Raw genomic sequence first — 19,964 nt, forward strand, 5'->3', positions numbered from 1 at the left:
ATACTATTACATGTGAGTTGTAACTCAATAAATTTTTTTTTAATCAAAGGAAAAGAGTTATAAGATGAAAACATTTGGGCTTCACTCCAAGTGATTTCAACACAGCAGAACTAATAAAGGGTCCTATAGATAATTATGCTGCAGACTGTTTCATTTATAGAAATAGTATTGGTGTCTATGAACACCCAACTCTTGTTTAAACAATGAATCAACTAGGCAAGCAAAGAAAATTCAGAAGAAAAGTGTTTGCATTTTGTGTGCTCTCATTCCACTCCCTAATCTCCATCCTTCAGTGGAAATACTGGTCACTCTCTTGGGTGCTCTGCTCTACCAACTGTTGGCTCAGCTGTGGATAAACTTTCTTCACTTATTCTTTACAAAAGGAAGTCTGCTAGGAAAATAAATGGGAAGAAAGCAAAATAAAAACCCAAGTGCAGAGAAATCAACGTATTTGCGGAGCACAGATCCTCCCCAGGTCATTTAAGTCTGGCACCAGATGGGTGTGGCTGACCCAGCTCACTGGATACCTGGTATCAACAGATATAACCACTCTAGGGGAGTAGCAGGTAGACAGGGAGGCTGGTGGACCATCTGTGTGGAAAATGCAACAGTCCAACAGACATGCTAAGAGCACTCCTAGCCCAGGGGAAAGGGTCATTTCCTGCCAAACTGGATTGAACAGAGGTGCTGTATTTCCATTCCTTAGTCTTTTCTTGCTGCCTGACATATTTTCCCAACCTTTCCCTATTCTATTTGATGACACACTTCCCATCCTTCAAGGCCCAGCTTGAATAACACCTGCTTATCAGATCACCATAGTCAAATACAACTTCTCACTCGCGCGAACTCCTAAGGCACTTGGCTTAAAGGTCTCTTACAGAAACTTTGATTTATATTTTAGTTGTTCATGTGCATACCATATCTATTCTACTAGGTTGCAATCCTCTTGAATACAGAAATGATAACTTGTGATCTACGCTACAGCTAGCCTGTATAGTTCCTAGTATGTTACTTAGCACTTAGTGTGTGTTTTATGTAAATTTATTGTAGAAATTATTGAGTAATTCAGTCCACGCTGGTTCCTGTCTCTGAGCTTTTGCTAATGCTGTTCTCCCTTTCTGGAAAATCTTTCCCACTTCAAGTGTTATTTCCCCCAAGGAGCATTCTCAAATCTCCAAGCCGTTGGGCTCCTATAGCACTCGGGGCACTCTCCATCTTATCACTTACAACCACCACTATATATTGAAATGAAATATTTATTACCTATTTCACCTACTTAATCATAAGCTTCAAGAAGCCAAAGATTCCATCCTAGTTACCCTTATCTTACCACCAACCAGCACAGTGTTCCGCGCAGTATGCATTTCATAGATGTTTTTCAAACAGAATGATCTCTTTAAGAAGCTTCTGGAAGCTCTTTAGTCCGTGACACAGAGAGTCCGGTCTATTTAGTTCATGTTCCTATTAGAATGGCTAAAACTGTCCTGAGGTCTCATTCCCAGAGAAAATCAAGCATAAACAGCCTTCCCAGCCTAAGTTTCCCCTTGGCTGAAGGAGTAGGACCAGATGTTGTCTGGGGTCTCTCAGTGTCCCAAGACCCTCCTGTTCCAGGGGATCTCCCCAGCAGAATATAAGATTGTCGAGTACGCAAGAGGCAAGTGTGGCCTCTCCTCGGAAGGTCTTTAAGGTGGACCCTCACCCCCTGGGATGACTGGACACAGGAAAAAGAACGCGTGACCTGTCAGACTTCCTCCTTTTCGTACATTTCTGTCTCCTTTCGCCATCCTCTCCTTTTCTGCTTCCTCTTTCCTTATCTGCTTCTGTTCTCCTCCCGGTCCCACCTCACTTCCACCTCGCCGGCAATCCCCTTCTTGCTAGATTCATGTCATCCATCCCGGGCCCCCTCCGTTTATCCTGAGCCTCTACCCGCTCTCTCACTCGCCTCTCTCCGTCCCTGCCAGCCCTGCAGGAAGCCGAGACTCCTCACGAAGCCTGGAGGGAGTGGGAGGGGGAGGATGGGAAGGGGAAGATGGGCCCGAGCGCCGCGGTCCCGCCCCCCGTGCGTGTGTGAATGTCGGTGTGGCGGTGACGCGGCGCCGGCGGCGCGAGGGAGGCGAGCGGACCGCCGGGGCTGCTGGGCTCGTGCGCGCCCTCGCGCTCCCCGCCGCCCGCCGAGGCGCAGGCAGGGCGCAGGCGGCGGCGGGCGGCATGGAGAGCCTGCTGGAGAACCCGGTGCGCGCCGTGCTCTACCTCAAGGAGCTCACGGCCATCGTGCAGAACCAGCAGAGCCTCATCCACACCCAGCGCCAGCGCATCGACGAGCTGGAGCGGCGGCTGGACGAGCTGAGCGCCGAGAACCGCAGCCTGTGGGAGCACCAGCAGCTGCTGCAAGCCCAGCCTCCGCCCGGGCTCGTGCCCCCGTCGCCGGCCACCGCAGGGGCCCAGGAGCCACTCCAGGACCACGGACAGCTGCCGCCCACCGCGCCAAAACCCGCGCCCGAGCAGCCCCCGCTTCAGCACCACGGACAGCTCCTGGCTCAGCCCCAGCCGGGCCCCAGCGGCAGGGCTCACGCGCCCCAGTCGCCCCACCAGCACCCTGTGGCGCCCGGGGCCGTGGCCGACAAGGAGAAGGAGCGTCCCCCGAGTTGCTGCGCTGCTGCTGGAACCCTCCTTCAGCACAAATCCCCCGCCGCCCTCGGCAAGGGCGTCCTGAGCAGGAGACCCGAGTGAGTGGGGAAGAAGGCATGGGAACCGTTGTGGGAGGGAGGGAAGCTAACTGGCGTGAGTGGGGGACGCGGGGGTGATCAGGTGCACCCGAGTCTAGAGGACTAGGGCAGTGTGAAGTGGAGGGGTGAGAAGATGTTTAGGGGCAGAAGTATGTCAAGGAGATTTGGAGAGGAGGAGGGAACGACACCAGTGTTCGAGGGGGTCTGGGGGATATTGGAGCAAAAGCGGTCAGAGGAGAAAAGATATGGGGGTTAAGTGATTAGGGTTATTGAAAACTGGCGGATTTCAAAGGGGACAAGACTGGGGGGGGGAGTTAGCGGGGGAAATTAAACTGAAGAAAAGAGAACAGTTGAAGAATCTTTTTAAGTTAGGGAAAATCTGGATGGGAGTTTGGGTAGTAAAATTATTTGAATGGAGAGGGAGATATGAAAAAAAGACATGTTAAGAGCTTTAAAAAGGGCAGGGTCCAGGAAGAGTAGAACTGGGGTCTGAGGGGATTTGGGAGGCAGAACATAAGGCTGAGAGGCAGGATGATGTGAGAAGGAAGGGGGGCTGGATACAGAGGAAGAGGAAGGTGGGAGAAAGCATCTCCCAGGGGAACAAGCTAGCTCTTTAACCGATGCAGTGGGAGTCAAAGCCAGGAGTGGCTCGTTTGGGGAAGCTTACTCTGCTCTGACCTGAGTGGGCCCCTTTCTTCTGAATCCCCACAAATCTAGAGGGGTGCCAGGTAACGACCCATCAAGCCTACGGAGAATCCCTTTATAGTGTCAGGTCTGTCTGGTTCTGACTCAAGGAGGATTTCTATGCAGGGTGTTAGCAATCGTGGAAAGGGAATAATGATGAGACAGTTGGCAAACGGAGTTGGCATTTGGATGTAATTCCTGTTATGGCTGGTGACTACAAATTTTGTTTCCCTTGGTTATTTGGTGATAAGCGGAATCTCATGTTAGGTCCAGAGAGAAATATGCTTATTAGCCCCTAATGAGAAACTCTAGGACTTCAAGCTCTTTTCCTTTACATCCAACGTCCATGAACTAGGGATATGGGAAGAAGAGAAGAAGACTGGAATATTCTCTCCTCTGTGTTGGGAAGGCTGTGACCATGTCAGCTTCCTTTCTCTGATGAGACAGGTGATGGAAGAACAGCTCATGGGAAATCAGAAGCTAGTCAACACCTGACCCTGACAATGGGGATGCTAAGGAAGTTGGGAGTGGGAAAGGAGGAGAACCAAGAGTCATCTTCAGCAGCCTTGGCATGCTTTAATCTATGGATACTTGTGAAGATCTGACGTAGGCTCATTTCCTCCTCACATCTACTGCAGAGTTAAACAAGTTGGGTCAGGACACAGGGTAGATGTGACCAAAATCTTGGGCTCTTAAGAGGGGAAGATCCAGGATGACTCCACAGCGTTTGATTCAAACCCCAAGAAGATGCGGCTTTCTTTCCAAGCTCCCTCAATGGTCCATTGCTCTCCCTTCAGTGTCACGGTTTTCTTTCCTTATTTGGCAGAAAAAGCAGAAAGTCAGTTTTCCCTCACTGCCCGTGGCTCAGCAAAAGGTGAAAAAAAAAATTGAAAACCAAAAACATCCAAAATACCATGTGTTTCCCCCCACAAAATAGGGGAGGAATTATCCCATTCCATTTCCTAGGGCAGCCACAGCTTCCAGGGAATCGTGGTTCCTCTCTTCATGCTCCTCGGTGTCCTCCTTTTCCACCACATTCCCACTTTCTTTGCATCCCTTCGGGGACTGTGTGGGCAAGAAGGGCGGAGGAAAGCTCATTTCTCCTGAGTAAGGACTTTGCTGTGGCCCCCAAGGCGGCTTAAGAGCCCAAACTCTCCGGCCCAGGGGCTCTTGCTGGGAACCCAGGGGTTTTAGGTATCATCTGGATTCCTATCCAGCCTCACATGTCACAACTGGAGAGAAACCATCATGTCCTCATCTTCCCCTCTCCCTTGTCCTGCTTTTCCTTCCCAAGGGAGCAGGACAAAAATAAGTAATTAAAGCGGTGGAAGAGAGTGGAAGCTGTTGGAAATCTTTCAGGAAGTTGTGCCAGGTACCAAGAAGTTAACACTGCCAGCAACCCCTTCCTTTCTTCAGATCTGCCAGCTCACCCCCCCTGCTCCTCAAGCCTAGACACCCAGAGACTTAGAGAGCTCAGAAACAAATGCCTCACCTCCCTCAGCTCCCTCCCCGCTTGGATGGGAAATCTTGGGCATCCAGGCGGACTAAATGCCTTTTGGATCACCCGTGTCTCCCCACTTTTCTGCTTAACTTCAGCCGAAGTTTCCCCCGCAGAACCTCAGGAAGAAATCATCTTTGCTGACTACACGTTTGGCCCCATCCTGCTCTCCACCCACGACCCCCGTTTTGCATGTCTGCCCTTTTCTACCCAACCTCTCAGTGCTGTTGGGTTAGATATGGGCAGCACTCCTTGGACCAGATGAGACAGGGGGAGAGAGAGCCGAGCCAGCAGCCCTTTCCCTGGGGCCTCTCCTGGGAATCTCCCTGCTGAATCAGTTCCCTACTGGGCATGCTGACGTAGGAGGAAGAGCCGGCAGAGGGGTCTCTCCATCATAATTTCGCTGAAATCCATTTTCGTTTCTTCCTTCCCCTTTTTTGGCCTCAGTAGGGTGAGAATGCGGCCCTGGTGAGGTTGCTGAGGTGGGGGTGAGGGTTACCAGGCACTGTGAGACTTGTGATCTCACCGCACAGCTTATCTCTTATCCCCAGAACTCATCTTCCTCCCCAAATCCAGGAGAGGAGGGAGCCCTGGGGACCTTGGGGCTGGGAAATAATAGATCGTTTAATTGTCATCAGATCTCCATTAATATGCCACCCAGCCTCTCCCTCCTCCAGCTAAGGGAGCTACAAAGCTGGTGGCCTTGGAGGTCAGGTCAAGGAAGCAACAATGTGGGAATGGGTGAGTGTAAACACATCAGGAAGAATGACACCCAAGGGGTTAACATTCTTTCTCTGCTGCTTCCTGGCTCTTGCTAAGCTCCAGCCCCCACTGCTTTTGCCTCTTAATGAAAGCAGCAATCTAGCTTCCTCCTCTTTATTTTTTCAATCAAGGCTCACAGCCTCTACAGAATTGATTATCTCTTTCCTGGCTGGAGCCAGAGCTTCAGCCTGACCCAGCAAAGTCCCCTCCTCGCCATGGAAGCATATGACCCAGCCTGAAGCTCCAGGCTTCAGTGTGGCCACAGCTTCTCTGCTTGAGCACGTGTCCATCAGTCCACCCAGCCGTGTGTTTAGAGCCAGTGGACCCCAGGGCTTGCCCAAATCCCCATGTCCATGGGCAGAGGATTACTGGAGGCAGGTTAAGATTCTCTCATTATAATTCAAACTCCGCTCCTACCCTGGAGCTCCCCATCTCCATGGGGCCTTTAAGTCCAAATGTCTCGGGAGTTCCTGTCCTCTCCTCTTCCTCCTTTGTCTTTTTTATATCTTCTCTCTTCCCCCTTTCATCCCTCCCCTCAAACACACCCCCTCGACATATTTTCTTCCTTCCATTCTTTGCTTCCATGTAAGCTGTGTAGAGAAGTCTCTTACTCTCTGCTCCCATCCTAAGCATAAACTAAATCTTGGGTCATCTTTTGAGCACCATGGTCTTGTGATCCCCAGAGTAGGGGATGGCAGGACTAGTGGAAGTGACTTTTAGCCTGTTGTCTGAGACCTTGATTGGAGCAGGCATCTCTGCTCCTACTGAATCAAAGCTGTCTGCCTGGAGGTGGCAGATCTCCAAGACGAGCCCCTCATGGGAGCTCTTAAGAGTGTGTGAAGGTCTGTCAGTCAACTCTATTGTATCCGTTCAAAATCCTGCACTCTCTGCTGCGAAAAGACAGGAAAGACACAGACAGTCCGTGCTCAATGCACTCAAGACACGAGTCTAGAAACATCTGGGTAAGTGTTAAGCGGACTGCAGGTGCCCAGAGCCAGCCTCTATCAGAACAGAATGGGGTAAAAAGGAGAGCATACATAGCATATCCAGAGCCCAGAGAGAAGGTTTCCGAGGTTGGCGCCAAGGGTTTACATGAGGAATAGTGAGAGGCAGGGACAGCTGGAGGGGGACAGGGCTGGGAGGAGTCGATCCAAGGAAATGTCTGTGCTGCACGTGCTTACCATTCCCCACTCTGACCTACAGCCCCTCCCCCATCACCCCCCAACCCCTAAGGCTAAACCCATCAACACAGGAAGATCTCATTCAGTACTGGTCCTTTCTACCCAGTGGCTAAAACCCCTGCTAGCTGAGGAAGTCACACCACGCTCTTGTTCCCCAGCCTCCCTGTCCTCCTCTTGCCATCTCAATAAGGAGGGGATGACACCTGGCTGGCCAGCTGGCAAAGGGGCCTGAGTGAAGGCTCGCTGAGAGGAGGAGGGCTTGGGCATCTTCTGCTCAGCCAGAAGCTGGCATGGACAGACACTCGTGATGCTCTGCCGTCCCCTGCCTCTCTGAGGGCCCGGTCCACTGCTCCTTCCTCACTCTCAGCCCAAAGCAACAGGACTCCAGAGAAAAGTCACCTGCACGCCTGCTCCTCTGCCACCTCCTTCCTTCCCCAGCCCTTCTCGGAACCACATGGCCAACACCAGGGGCACTCGCAAGGCCATCCTGGCACATCTTCCTCTTGGCCGGGAACCCGGTGAGAGGAGCAGCAGTCGGTCCTGCTGATTCAGCAAATATCTATGCAGCCCGGGTTTCAGAGGTCACTTGTGAAAAAAGGCAGATGGGTCAGGTCTGGGGGGAGAGTGACATAAAAAATCAGGGACAGCCAGATAACCAGCTGGACCGCGGTCTGGAAAGAGGCCTGGATCTTGAACTTAAACACCACATAAGGAATTTTAGACACAGACTGCCCTGTTGCAGATCCTAAACGTTTTCCACCGGGGCCCGCAAGAACTCTCAGAGGACCCAGGGCAGCAGTGGCTTAGTAAGGGGTTTCTTAGGTCCTGGGGACGTGCTCCTTGCACCTGGCAGACCTCCAAACGCAAGGCCGTGTGGTGGGACCTCTGAGGCTGGAGCTGCTGCAGCGCCTTCCTCCTCTGCTTCGTGAGAAGCGTGAAGTGCGGGGTCCCACACAAGCTGCAAAGGGCTTCTTGTGTTCACACAGGAATGGAAGGTCCTGTCCACTTCAGGCAGCAAGGGCATTAACACACGAGTAGGAGGAGTAGCGGGAGGGAGAAACTAGGTTGTTCAGTCCTTAAGGAACTTAAGGAAACCTTGTTGCTGTTGTTCAGTTGCTCAGTCGTGTCTCTCTGCGACCCCATGGACTGTAGCCTGCCAGGATCCTCTGTCCAGGGGATTCTCCAGGCAAGAATACTGGAGTGGGTTGCCATTTCCTCCTCCAGGGGATCTTCCTGACCCAGGGATCGAACCTGCATCTCCTGCAGGTGGATTCTTTACTGCTGAGTCACCTGGGAGGTTTCAACACCCAGGTGGTTCAGAATCTAGGCTTTGCATGCCTGGGTATGAATCCTGCTCTACCACATACCCGCTGGAATGCCTTTCATTCATTTTTTTCAACTGTTATTGGAGAATAGTTGCTTTACAATGTTGTGTTAGTTTCTGCTGTACAGCAAAGTGAATCAGCTATATGTGTACATATATTCTCTCTTTTTTGGGTTTCCTTCCCATTTAGGTCACCACAGAGCACTGAGTAGAGTTCCCTTATACCTTCATTGAGCCTTTTTTTTTTCATTTATGAAATAAGGAATAATATCTACTTTAAAGGATGTTGTAAAAATTTTTTAAATTAGATTATATATTTTTTAAACTGTTCTGGGCACGTAGTAAGTGCTCAATATGCTGTACTATTTCTACAGATATAGAAACCAGGGCCCAAGTTTCATCCAGAGTGAGACCATAGCTATTGAGGAGAATCCAGGTTCACGATTCCTTCAGGAAGTCTTCTAGGCCACATTTCTACGTGTGACCTTTCTTCAACCACCACTCAACCTCTGGACAGTGTGCACCAGATACGTGAATGGGAGCCTGTCTTGAAATGCAGCTGGACAGGACAAACCCATCATCCCTTAGTGAACTGTGATGAGGTCTCACAACTGAATAGCTGGGAATTGCTTCCTTAAGCCCAACCTGAATTTCTTCAGCTGCATTTTCAGACTGTTTGCACTTTTCTTATGGACACTGAGTGAACCTGAGTTGCCACACAACACCCCACAGTGGTAACAATGACCTCATCCGTCTTCTAAACGGGGAAACCACAGTGTCATCTCATATGTGACCTTGTCAAGGACAACAGGGGAGGGTGGGAGATGGAGTCTGAACCAGGAGAATGCCTCCCGTTCACTGGAATGAAAGCTAAACCCATTTCTCCAAATTCTCCCATCCTGGGAATGGAAGGGAGAAGGCAGACCCACTCTTTCCAAGACTCTGCAGTCAGAAAGGGAGACAGAGCAGGGAGGGGCTGAGAAAAGTGGGAGCCTGACCCGACATGGCATTTTGGTGGAAGCTGGGGGGGGTTCAGGGTGGCTGGGGGAGGACTCTGCTTTTTTCTGGTCAAGCCCAGAGGGTAAAGGAGTTTCATCTTGTAAGGACTCTCTTAGATTAAATACCTTCTAGAAAAAAACGAGGGAAGACTGGCGTGCTGCAGTCCACGGGGTCACAAAGAGGCAGATACGGCTTAGCAACTGAACAACAGCAGCAAGAAAACAAATGGAAAAGAGAAGATGGAAAGGTGATTGTGGCTGTGAGGCCGTCACAGGCAAACAGCTGTGTGTGTGTGTGTGTGTGTGTGTGTGTGGTGTGTGTGTGTGTGTGTGTTTGGGGGCATCGGGTGGGGCAGGGCACAGGCTGCTATGCTGTTGCTGTTTAGAACAGCCCATCAGGAGGGTTATGTAAGTGCCAGGCGGAGGATGTGCTGAGCACTACCTTCCCTCCCCAGCAGGGGACGGGCTGCTGTGGACAGGAGGCCTGCAGGCCAGTGCAAGTCCTGCCCAGAGAAGCACCCCTCTCCCCAACACCGATAAGGTGTCCACAGCCCCAGGGGCTGGATGGCCTTGGGAGCTGTACCAGTGTCCCCCAGACCCTCCAAACGTCAGAGCTGGAAAGCTTCTGGAAGTTCATTTGCACCTAACTTCTCATTTGGCAAATGAGAAAACTATGGCTTCCCTGGTGGCTCAGAGGTTAAAGCGTCTGCCTGCAATGCGGGAGAACTGGGTTCGATCCCTGGGTTGGGAAGATCCCCTGGAGAAGGAAATGGCAACCCACTCCAGTATTCTTGCCTGGAAAATCCCATGGACAGAGGAGCCTGGTGGGCTACAGTCCACTGAGCGACTTCACTTTCGCTTTCACATGGCCTGAGAGAGAAGGGGCTGGTGTTTCCAAACTGATTAGTGGCTGAACTAGGTTTACAACTCAGCTTCTCCACACTCTTCATCCAGCGCTCTTGTCACCATGCAATGAGGGACCCAGAGAACCAGTCAGGGCTGCCCCGTGGGTGTGCAGGGCCAAACTTAACCCCCAGTTACAGGGGTTTCGGGCACCCAGGGAGGTCTCTCTGCCTTCCAGAACATCTTGCCTAGGCCGGCAATCCCACAATTAGAGACTCCTTTGGGGACTTCAAGGTTATCCCCCTTGTTAAAATGCAAATTCTCCTAGGAAAGAAGAAAAACAACACGTTTGGCTCTAAAAGCATGGGAATTTATCTGAGCAGTGTCTGAGGACGAGCTTGACAAGGGAAGAGGATGTCTAACAGCGGGGGCAAGAGGCTCAGAAGGTGTTGAAGGGCTCACGGGGGAGGCTGATGAAGCCTAAGTGGTCTTCATGTCCACTGTATTTTGCAAGGAATTAGCACTGCCTGGCAAGCAAAGGGGAGGGACCCAGGGCACTCACTCTCACACTGGCTCATCTTGAAATTATCTGTGCTGGAGAAGGAATACTTCCCCAATGAGCCCCATGAGGAAAAGTCACAAGGCAGGAATCTAAGGAGCATCCTGGTGCTTGGTTAAGCAATTTTGATCCTTTCTAGGCCCTTAAAATAATATGTTAGATGGCAAAACTCTCACACAATTCTAATGAGGTCTGTCATGGTGGGGGGAGATGTCGGCAGGCAGTAGGTGGTGTTACATGAGTCTGAGAAGGGTGGGGGACGGAGGCAAACTCAACACCTAGCAGTGTGTGATGAACAACATGAGAAGGAATAAGCTCTCAGTGCGTAGGGCGCAGGCAGCCTCATCCATCCTTGAGTGGAGGGAGGGGGTACAGAGTCAGGGCTGAAGAAGGTCTCAGCTGGAGGGAGGTCCACGAGGGGGTGGGCGGTGCCCACACTCATGGGCACAGTTTCCGCAGCTGAGCACCTGGGAAACGCTGGATCAGAGGCTCAGGTCTGAAGGCCAATGGAGGAGCATAGACCCCACCCCAATTCTACCCATGAGGGTGGAGGGCCCCCTCCTCTTTTGCGCTAAGCCTCTGAGCAGTCCAGTCCTCAGCCTGGGAAGCTGCAGGAAGAATGAAGCATGAGAAAGCCTTGGAGTGCTCCAACACAGACACAGACACAGACACACACACACACACTCTCTCTCTCTCTTGCACATGCACACACTCGCACACAGCCCATCAGCAGGCTCAACTAGAAATGGAAAACAGGTCTAAGAGGACAGGAGGGAAAGGAAGTCTGACTTGCTGCCATGTCACCAGGTAGAAAACAGACAAAGGAGAAAGGGTTGGATTCTGGGGTCACTGCCTGGCCTGGGGGCAGCCATGGGAAGCAGAAGCCAGGCTCCAAGCCTCTCCCATTTCTCCACCAGGCAGTGGTGTGAACTCCGGTCAGGGAGCCGCTAGGATGCTGACAGGAGGGAGAGTGGGTGTGAGTCTGGCGTGGCTGCATTTGGGGGACAGAGAAGGTGCGTCTGCCTGAGGGTGGGCCCGTTCCTGACTTGGGCTGGAGGAGGGGGTGATGATCCCACCCCACAGCACAGGCCTCCTCCCTGCCTTCTCACCGCCCAGACTGTGCGCGCTGTCCCGACTCTGGCTTCCTTCTTTCTCTGTGTGCTTGCTTCTCTCTGCTGCCCAGCCAGCTCCTCCTGGCCCCCCAGTGGGGCGAATCTACAGCACCTCCACTTTCTCCCCCTCACTTTGCCTGGAGTGTGGAGGAGATTCGGCCTCTGGAGGCTGTGAGCTCTGGGAAGAAGGAGCTGGCCAGTACAGGGGTGAGGTATTTGGGACTCTGCGGAGGTGCTGTGTTTGGACGCTCAGGTGCTGGCAGCAGCAAGATGCTGGCCAAGCCGCAGTGATCTTCTCTGAACTGGCCCGACTGTGGCCAGGGCCTGGCGCCGGTGACCTCTCCAAGTTTGGATGCAGCAGGTCAAACCAGCTGCCTCCCTGTTCCAATCACGAATGCAATCCCCATCTCAGCGGAGAAGCAAGGGAATTCCACAATTTCCTCCGTGATAAATGATTCCAATCTAGCACGATTTTCATTCAACACATCACTTCAACACAATGATTATTTAAAACAGCAACAAAAACTCAGCAGAGCGATTGGGAATCTCCTGGCTGTGTCTAACGTTTCCGGCGCACAGACTGGTCTTTGGGAACAGAGATGCCCGGGTGCTTCCAAACCGGCTTGCTGGGCATCCTGGATATTCTTGGAGCTACTCAACTCCTAAGAGCCCGTGGGGGAGGGCCAAAGGGAATTCCAGAGGCACGTGAAGGCACCGCGAGGCAGCAGTGGAAGGGGTGGGTAGGGGGCAGTTTTCTCTGGGCTCGATTGAGCCCAGAAGCCAGGACTCCTGGGTCCTGATCGCTGTGCCCACCCACACTGACCCCAAGTGTGAACTGCTGCAAATCCACCCCCCCCTTCAGTGGGCCTTGGTGTCCCCTCTGGCCAGTGGGGACAATCGGTCTTTGCCCACCTTTGGGCCCCTCTCTGCCCACGGGTCACTGAGGCTGGGGCAAAGCTGAGCCGTTCAGAGGTCGCTGCAACAGGACCAACTTACCTTGGATGAGAAAACTGACTTCCAAATGCTAAGAGTCTCAAGAAGGGAGCTCAGAATCCGCTGGGTTTTTTTTTTGTGAGAAACCAAGGAGACAGACCCTGGGGCCCCCTGCAGGGCGGCCAGGGCCCGCAGGTCGGGGAGGGCGGGGTGCATTCCGCTGGGTCTTCCCGCTCCAGATTCTCAGGATTTGCAGGCTCCCGCCCCTCGGACACTGGAGCGTAAACCCCGGAGCAGCCGGAGGGGAGCGCTCGGAGCCTGGGGAAGCCCTTCAGCGGGCGGCGCGTCCCGGGGGCTCCGCGGGGGCGGGCGCGCGGGGCCGGGCGCGCCGGGCCGGGCTCGGGGCTGCGTGGGCGGCTTGGCGAGCGGCCGCTGCGGAACGTCCCGGCCCACGCGCCCCTCGGCGCTTCCCGCGGGGGCGACAGGGCGGCCCCCTCCTACCCCCCCGCGTCGGGAAGCTGTGTGCCCCGCGCCTCGCCTGGCGAGGCGGCTGCTGAGTCACGCGCCCGGGAAGCGTGGCCCCTGCCCACACCTGCGCGCCCGGCCCCGCAGGGTGGGGAGGGGCGCATCTCGCGGGTCGGCTGCTCCCCCGCAGCCCCCCCCTCGCCCCCCCTCCCCGCCCCAGCCTGGCGCGCCGCCCGCCCACGGTGTCTGGGAGCATCCCAGCTGCCCGCCTCCCGGGGGCCCGGCCGGGGGAGGGGCTTCCGGGCAGCGGTCCCTCCCCAGACCCGACCCGCTGCCCTCCTCCGGGGGACTGGAGGCTGGGGCGCTGCGGAGGAGTGGCGCTGTACTAGGGTGCGGACGATCCAAGCTGGATGTCTCAGCCGGGACTGTGGAAAGGGCCATCGCTTTTCTGGGAGAAGCCGCAGGGGCAGCAAAGAGGATCGGGGGTCAGGGAGGTGTCAAGGAGGTCCAGTTCTACTCAGCATCCACCTCACTAGCCTTCCTTGTACCCGAGTCACCTTGGCAGAGGATCCCAGCTCTGCCTTAGCTTCCCATAGCTAGATCAACCCTAAAGGAAATCAACCCTGAATATTCATTGGAAGGAGTGATGCTGAAGCTGAAGCTCCAATATTTTGGCCACCTGAAGTGAAGAGCCGCTCCAATATTTTGGCCACCTGATATGAAGAGCCGACTCATTGGAAAAGACCCTGATGCTGGGAAAGATGGAGGGCAGGAGGAGAAGGGGGCGCCAGAGGGTGAGATGGTTGGATGGCATCACCAACTCAATGGACATGGCTTCGAGCAAACTCTGAAAGATAGTGAAGGATAGGGGAGCCTGGGGTGCTGAAGTCCTTGGGGTTGGGAAGAGTCGGACACGACTGAGCGACTGAACAGCAACAGAATCACATGGCCCTTGAGTTCTGGCCAAACCTGTGATGACTGTAGTAGTTCAGAGTGTGGCCTCTGGTTTGAGCTCTGACTTCGTCATGTAGTGATGTGACCCTCAGCAGTGACAGCCTTGGTTTTCTTATCTCCAAAATGGGAGTAGGAAGAGTGAACCCTCCTAGGAACACTGTGATAATTCACAAAGTCGATGCCAATAAAGCACTCAGCAACCTGGGGCCTGGTGCAGTGGGGCCTCAAGGACAGCTGTTATCTGGGGTCCTCTCTGGCAAGAACTGGGCCAAAAAAGTGCTTTTGGAAGGTGGAGTCTTCCAGAGGGCTCAGAACAGGTCTCCTCATTCTCTGACAGCCCTTCAAATATTTGAAGGCAGTCCATTCTCCTTGGCCTTCCTGACCACTCTCTCCAGCTGCCTCCTTTGCTTTCAGATGAGCACACCGAGGCCTGTAATTTCTGCTCCAGGTGGGATCTGTGGGTAGCTTGGTCCCCTCAGTCTGGCTTCCAGCTCCTAGAACATTGGAGCTACAATGAGCCCTGAGGCTCAGGAGTCAGATATGGCCTGGCCAGCTAGGGCAGTGGAGTCCTTCCCTCAGCCCTGCCCCAACCGTGCAGGTTCTGGCTGCTGCCTGGCTCTGCATGGCACCTAGGAACTCACTGGCTTTCTCAGTCCCCGGCCGTAGATGGAGAAGCCACTGTTAGAGAAGCTCACTCTCTGGTCTGCTGGAAGCAGTCTGTCCTTCCACTCTGGCCCCCTGTTCTTCTGCAGGTGGCTTTCATTTTAAAACCCTACATGCTGAACTTTTCACATGCTTGGTTTTCATTTTGTCAGTCTGGTTGTGTTCTTTTTAAAGTGGAATTTACTCTTTTCAAATAGGTAGTATCAAAACATCGACATAGTACAAAATTTGAAAGATGCGAGCATTTACAGTGAAAAGTGTTTCCTCACCTCTATTTTGCACCCACTCACCCCCAGCCCCTGTTCCCAGCAGCTACTGTTAGCAATTTCTTGTGTATCCTTCCAGGGATAGTCTATATGTGTGTGTGTATATACATGTGTGTATATATATATATATATATATGCTTCCCAGATGGCGTCAGTGGTAAAGAATCCAACTACCAATGCAAGAGACACAGAAGACGTGGATTTGATCCCTGGGTTGGGAAGATCCTCTGGAGGAGGAAATGGCAACCACTCCAGTATCCTTGCCTGGAAAATTCCATGGGCAGAGGAGCCTGGGGGGCTGTAGTCCATGGGGCCTGCAAAGAGTCGGACACAACTGAGCACTCATATATTTATAGGTATATATATTTGTTTAGATATGTATATATTTCATTTTGTACAAATGGTAGTATACTATACACTTCTGCATCTTGCATTCTTCCCCCCTAATAATCTATCTGGGTGATGCTTCCATATTCAGTATAAAAAGAACTGTCTCATTCTTTTCAATAGCTATAAAGTATTCCATTGTGTGACTGTGAATCTAGGTCCTTTCTTTTCGTTCACTGAGCGTGTGGAAGGCAAGCTCTGGGCAGCCTGCCTCTGTGTAATCAGTTGGGTGGGCTTTTCTGAGGGTGGGGATGGGTCGTGCACAGGTAGGCAGGCATTATCCAGTGGCTCTATTTGAACTTGGCCCTCCAGTGGGGAACCTGCTGGTGGAGCTTCCTACAGACACTGGTAAATTGCGGTAGAAATAGATTCAGGGAGTGGGCTTTCCTACCTGAAAACTCTCCACTGCTCTGGGCTCACTGTGTTGTCTGCACTCATCAGTGTTGGGGAAGCTGCCAGGATGTTATAATCTGGTTCAAAATGAGCTGAGAGTGAGTTCTACAGCTCACCTTCTCCAGGAAGTCTTTCTGAACTGATCTGAGAAATAAACTGAGGTTTTCATCATCTCTTCCCCTTCTTGCCACTCCAGGCTGAACACACTCCAGTCCTTGCTGAGGGTGAAATTAATTATTTATTCCTGTGGCTTAAAAGTGCTTATTTTCTTCTCTCTGTAAGTAAATATCTATGGCATCTGCATTCTTTGTTTCACTTAACAAATATTTATCGATTGTCTGCTGTGTGCCAGGAACTCGGATATAGCAGCGAGCAAAATGCCCCACATCAATTCATGAAGCTTAGAGACAAAAAATAAGTAAATAAACAAGGTTAAGAATTAAAACATACGTTTGATGGGATATGTGCTCTGGGGAGAAAGAGGGCAAGGAGGCCTGGAAATAGAGAGGTTTGCAATTTCAGAAGAGGTGCCCTGGGAAGGTTGGGAGCTAAGATAGTGCCTGAGTGTGCCCTGGAGAAGGGGTTCTGTGTGCTCTGGGGGAGGAGGGCTCCTGGCAGGGTCCGCAGCGGCAAGGGAGCGAGGGAGGCGGGGGGCTGATGGAGCACAGGGAGAGTGGTCTGAGGGGAGTCAGAGACCTTGGAGGGGTGGCAGTTGCGGGCGTGGGGGAACATGCCGGGCTGCAGCAAACCTTGTAAGAGAGTCTCGCCTGGGATTTCCAGACCCACCAGGCAGTGTTTGGAAGTGTATGGGGACATTTTAGTTGTCACAGTGGCTGGCAGGGGTGGGAGGGGATCCTTTGCTGGCATTTAATGAGCAAGGGCTATGGCTAGCATCCTCTAGTGCTCAGGACCATCTCCACCAGGAAGAGTTTTCCTGCCCACAATGCCAGCGTTGCTTGATGAGAAGCACTGATGGAGCCTTGGAACCTGTTGTGAAGAGTCTGGCTTTTACTTTGAGAAAAACTGGGAGCTGGTGGATGGTTTTGAGCAGAGAATGCTTCAAAGGGACCTCAGCTGCTGGGTTGAGCTTGGGTTGAGGATCGACTGAGGAGGAAGAAAGCTGGTGGCAGGGAGAGAAGGTGGGAGGTTGTTGCAAGGTCCAGGTAAGAGATGGAAGTAGCTTGGACCAGGGATCGTGGAAGTAAGTGGCGATAAGCAGGCAAACCCACAGGGCTTCCTGAAGGATTAACGTGGGTATGAAAGAAAGAGGAGGTGAGGATGAGTCCAAGGGTTAGGGTCAAAATTATTGGAAGGATGAGATGGGGACGTCTGTGGGGGTTGAGTTTTAGCCAGGCTAAGTTGGAGATGCTTGTTAGACATGCAGGAGGAGATGGCCTTTGGATGGACTAGAGATAAAAACTGGGGAGGGTGACGCTAGCAGGGAGTAAGAAAAGAAGACCAAAGAGGGCCAGTATGGAGCCTTGGAGCGTACTGGTATCAAGAGGTGGGGAGGGGAGCGGAGAAGGAGCAGCGGAAGAAGGAACAGAAGAGCTAGAGACTCAAGCGGTGTCTCAGCAGAGAGGGATCTCAGTGCAGAGGACAGGAGCAGAGTCACTCCCTGGACAGGGTGAGCAGGGGGGCAGTCCATTGAGCAGCGTGGAGGTCATTGGTGATCCCCAAAAGCCCAACATGGGTAGAGCAAGGGGTAGGGCAGAAGCTTGATTTGTGTGGAGAAGGGAAAAGAGACTTAGACAAATTGACCCAGTGTGAAGTGTGGACCTTGATTAGGTCCTGATTCAGATGAAAGTAAAATGAAAGTGAAAGTCGCTCAGTCATGTCCGACTCTTTGCAACCCCATGGACTATACAGTCCATGGAATTCTCCAGGCCAGAATACTGGAGTGGGTAGCCTTTCCCTTCTCCAGGGGATCTTCACAACCTAGGAATCGAACCCAGGTCTCCCGTATTACAGGCGGATTCTTTACCAGCTGAGCCACAAAGAAAGCCCTGATGAAGCAACTGTAAAAAGACTTTTTTTTTTTTTTTTTTAATGTTTTTGGCTGTGCCACAAGGCATGTGGGAGCTTCCCTGACCAGGGATCAAACCCACACCCCCTGCATTGAAAACAGGGAGTTTTAACCACTGGACTGCCAGGGAAGTCGTAAAACAACATTTTTAAAGCAACCAGGGACATTTGAACACAATATTAGGGCTTCCTAGGTGACACAGTGGTAAAGAACCACTGGTGGTAAAGAACCTGACTGCCAATGCAGAAGACTCAAGAGATGCAGCTTCGATCCCTGGGTTGGGAAGTTCCCCTGGAGTATGAAATGGCAACCCACTCCAGTATTCTTGCCTGGGAAATCCTGTGGACAGAAGAGCCTGGTGGGCTATAGTCCATGGAGTCGCAAAGAGTTGGACACAATTGAGCAGCTAAGCACAAAGCAAAAACGTGGTGGGTAGAAGACTGGCAAAGTACATGTTTGAAATTTCCCTAAAAGGAAGTTTAGAAGATGACAGAATGGAAGGATCTATAGAAAGTGAGTATAGAAAACTCTTTGATGAATTTTTCTAGAAAGAAAAGTAAAGAAATGGGGCGATACACGGAGCAGATGAGGGTTCAGGACAGAAGGTTGTTCTTGAAGGTGGGAGTGATGGGGGCGTGTTTGTGTCAGCCAGCTGCAAGGGATGTCCATCCACAGGAAGGGCCCTACACTGAGCGCTGCAGGGAGATTGAGGACACGGCCTCACTGCCTGGAGGAAAGTAATAAACATTTAATAAAGGCTAATATTTTATCCTGCACTCACTGTGGGCTGGGCATTCTCTTAAGTGCCTTGCAACCTAACTTTATCTCAATATATGTCTCAGTAATGTCTATAGTTGGGGGGGGGTGAGGCACAACAGGGTCAGGAACCCCTCCTCAGTCAAGCAATCATGAGGTAGCATCCAGACTCAAACCCAGGGTGCATGTGACTCTGGAGTCAGTGCTCTCAGCCTCTGTGCTCGGAAGCCTTCCTGCAGACGATTGCAGGAACCAGGAACGGGCATGCCCGTGGGCCTTCACCCTGGAGACCGTCGTTGAGGGGGAGGTTGAGGGGGAAGGGGAGTACCTGCATGTACTTTATTTGTTTATTTAGTTTTTTAAAAAGCAGCTTTATTGAGATACGATTCATATCCCACCCAATCCACCCATTTAAAGAATACAATTCCCGGGACTTCCTTGGTGGTCCAGTGGCTAAGACTCAGAGTCCCCAAAGCAGGGGGTGTGGGTGCAGTCCCTGGTCAGAACCTAGATCCCAAGATCCCTCATGCCATGGCAAGGATCAAGGATCCCACGAGCCCCAGCTAAGACTCGGCACAGCTAAATAAATAAATATTAAGAAAAAGTAAAGTATACAATCCGTGTTTTTTTTTTAGCATTACCATAATTTAAGTGCATTTTCATCACCTCAAAAAAGAAATCCTGTACCCTTTGTCACTAGTCTAATCTTCCAACCCTTCTCAACATCAAGCAAATACTTATCTCTTCTCTGACTCGAGAGAGTTCCCCGGGCTGGATGTGTCATGGGAATAGAGTTGTGGAAGAAGTGGTCCTGTTTGCCTGGCATCTTCATAATGTCTTCAAGGTTCATACACACACACTGTAGCTTGTATCAACACTTCATTCTTTTTCTTGGTGGAATATTATTCCATGGCATGGACAGACCACCATCCGTGGATGGGCATCTAGGTTGCTCCCACATTTCGTCCAAGTCTACTTTAAAGGAAGTTTTCAGGATTCCCATGCAGCACCCTGCCCAAGAACTATTAGAGGGACTTCCTTGGTGGTCCAGTGGTTAAGAATCTGCCTTGTAATTCAGGGGATGCAGGTTCAATCCCACAAAAGGCAACGAAGATCTTGCATGCTGAAACTAAGACCCAACGCAGTCAAATTAAAAAAAAAAAAAAAGAGTCGTTAGAATAGATCAGCTGAATCAGCTAGCTGTGTGCTGGGAAAAAATTAAAATATATTGAACTAATGAGCTGAGCTGTGCAAGAGAAGGAATGTGGAGAGAGGGGAACTGAGCATATTATTGTTGTTTAGGGATGGAAGTTTTATTTGGGCTCCTCAAGAGCAGAGTTCTAGCTGTCCATCCATTTAACAAGTAGTTATTGACCATCTACTGCATGTCTGGCTCTGCTGTAGGTGCAGGGGACTCACAGTGAACAAGTCAGA

General features: G+C 51.8%; 1 protein-coding gene across 1 annotated transcript in view; it reads left to right on the top strand.

Moving 5' to 3' along the window:
• The first annotated feature begins 2,208 nt into the window (after positions 1-2,208).
• Positions 2,209-19,964, top strand: part of IQSEC3 (IQ motif and Sec7 domain ArfGEF 3) — an 83,928-nt gene continuing 66,172 nt past the window's right edge. The window contains exon 1 of the mRNA XM_081593964.1: positions 2,209-2,726. Coding sequence (XP_081450090.1) covers positions 2,209-2,726 — 518 coding nt within the window. The remainder of the gene's footprint in view (positions 2,727-19,964) is intronic.

Source organism: Giraffa tippelskirchi, chromosome 4 (genome assembly GCF_054371585.1).
Source record: "Giraffa tippelskirchi isolate mGirTip1 chromosome 4, T2T-mGirTip1v1.2.pri, whole genome shotgun sequence".
NCBI lineage: Eukaryota > Metazoa > Chordata > Mammalia > Artiodactyla > Giraffidae > Giraffa > Giraffa tippelskirchi.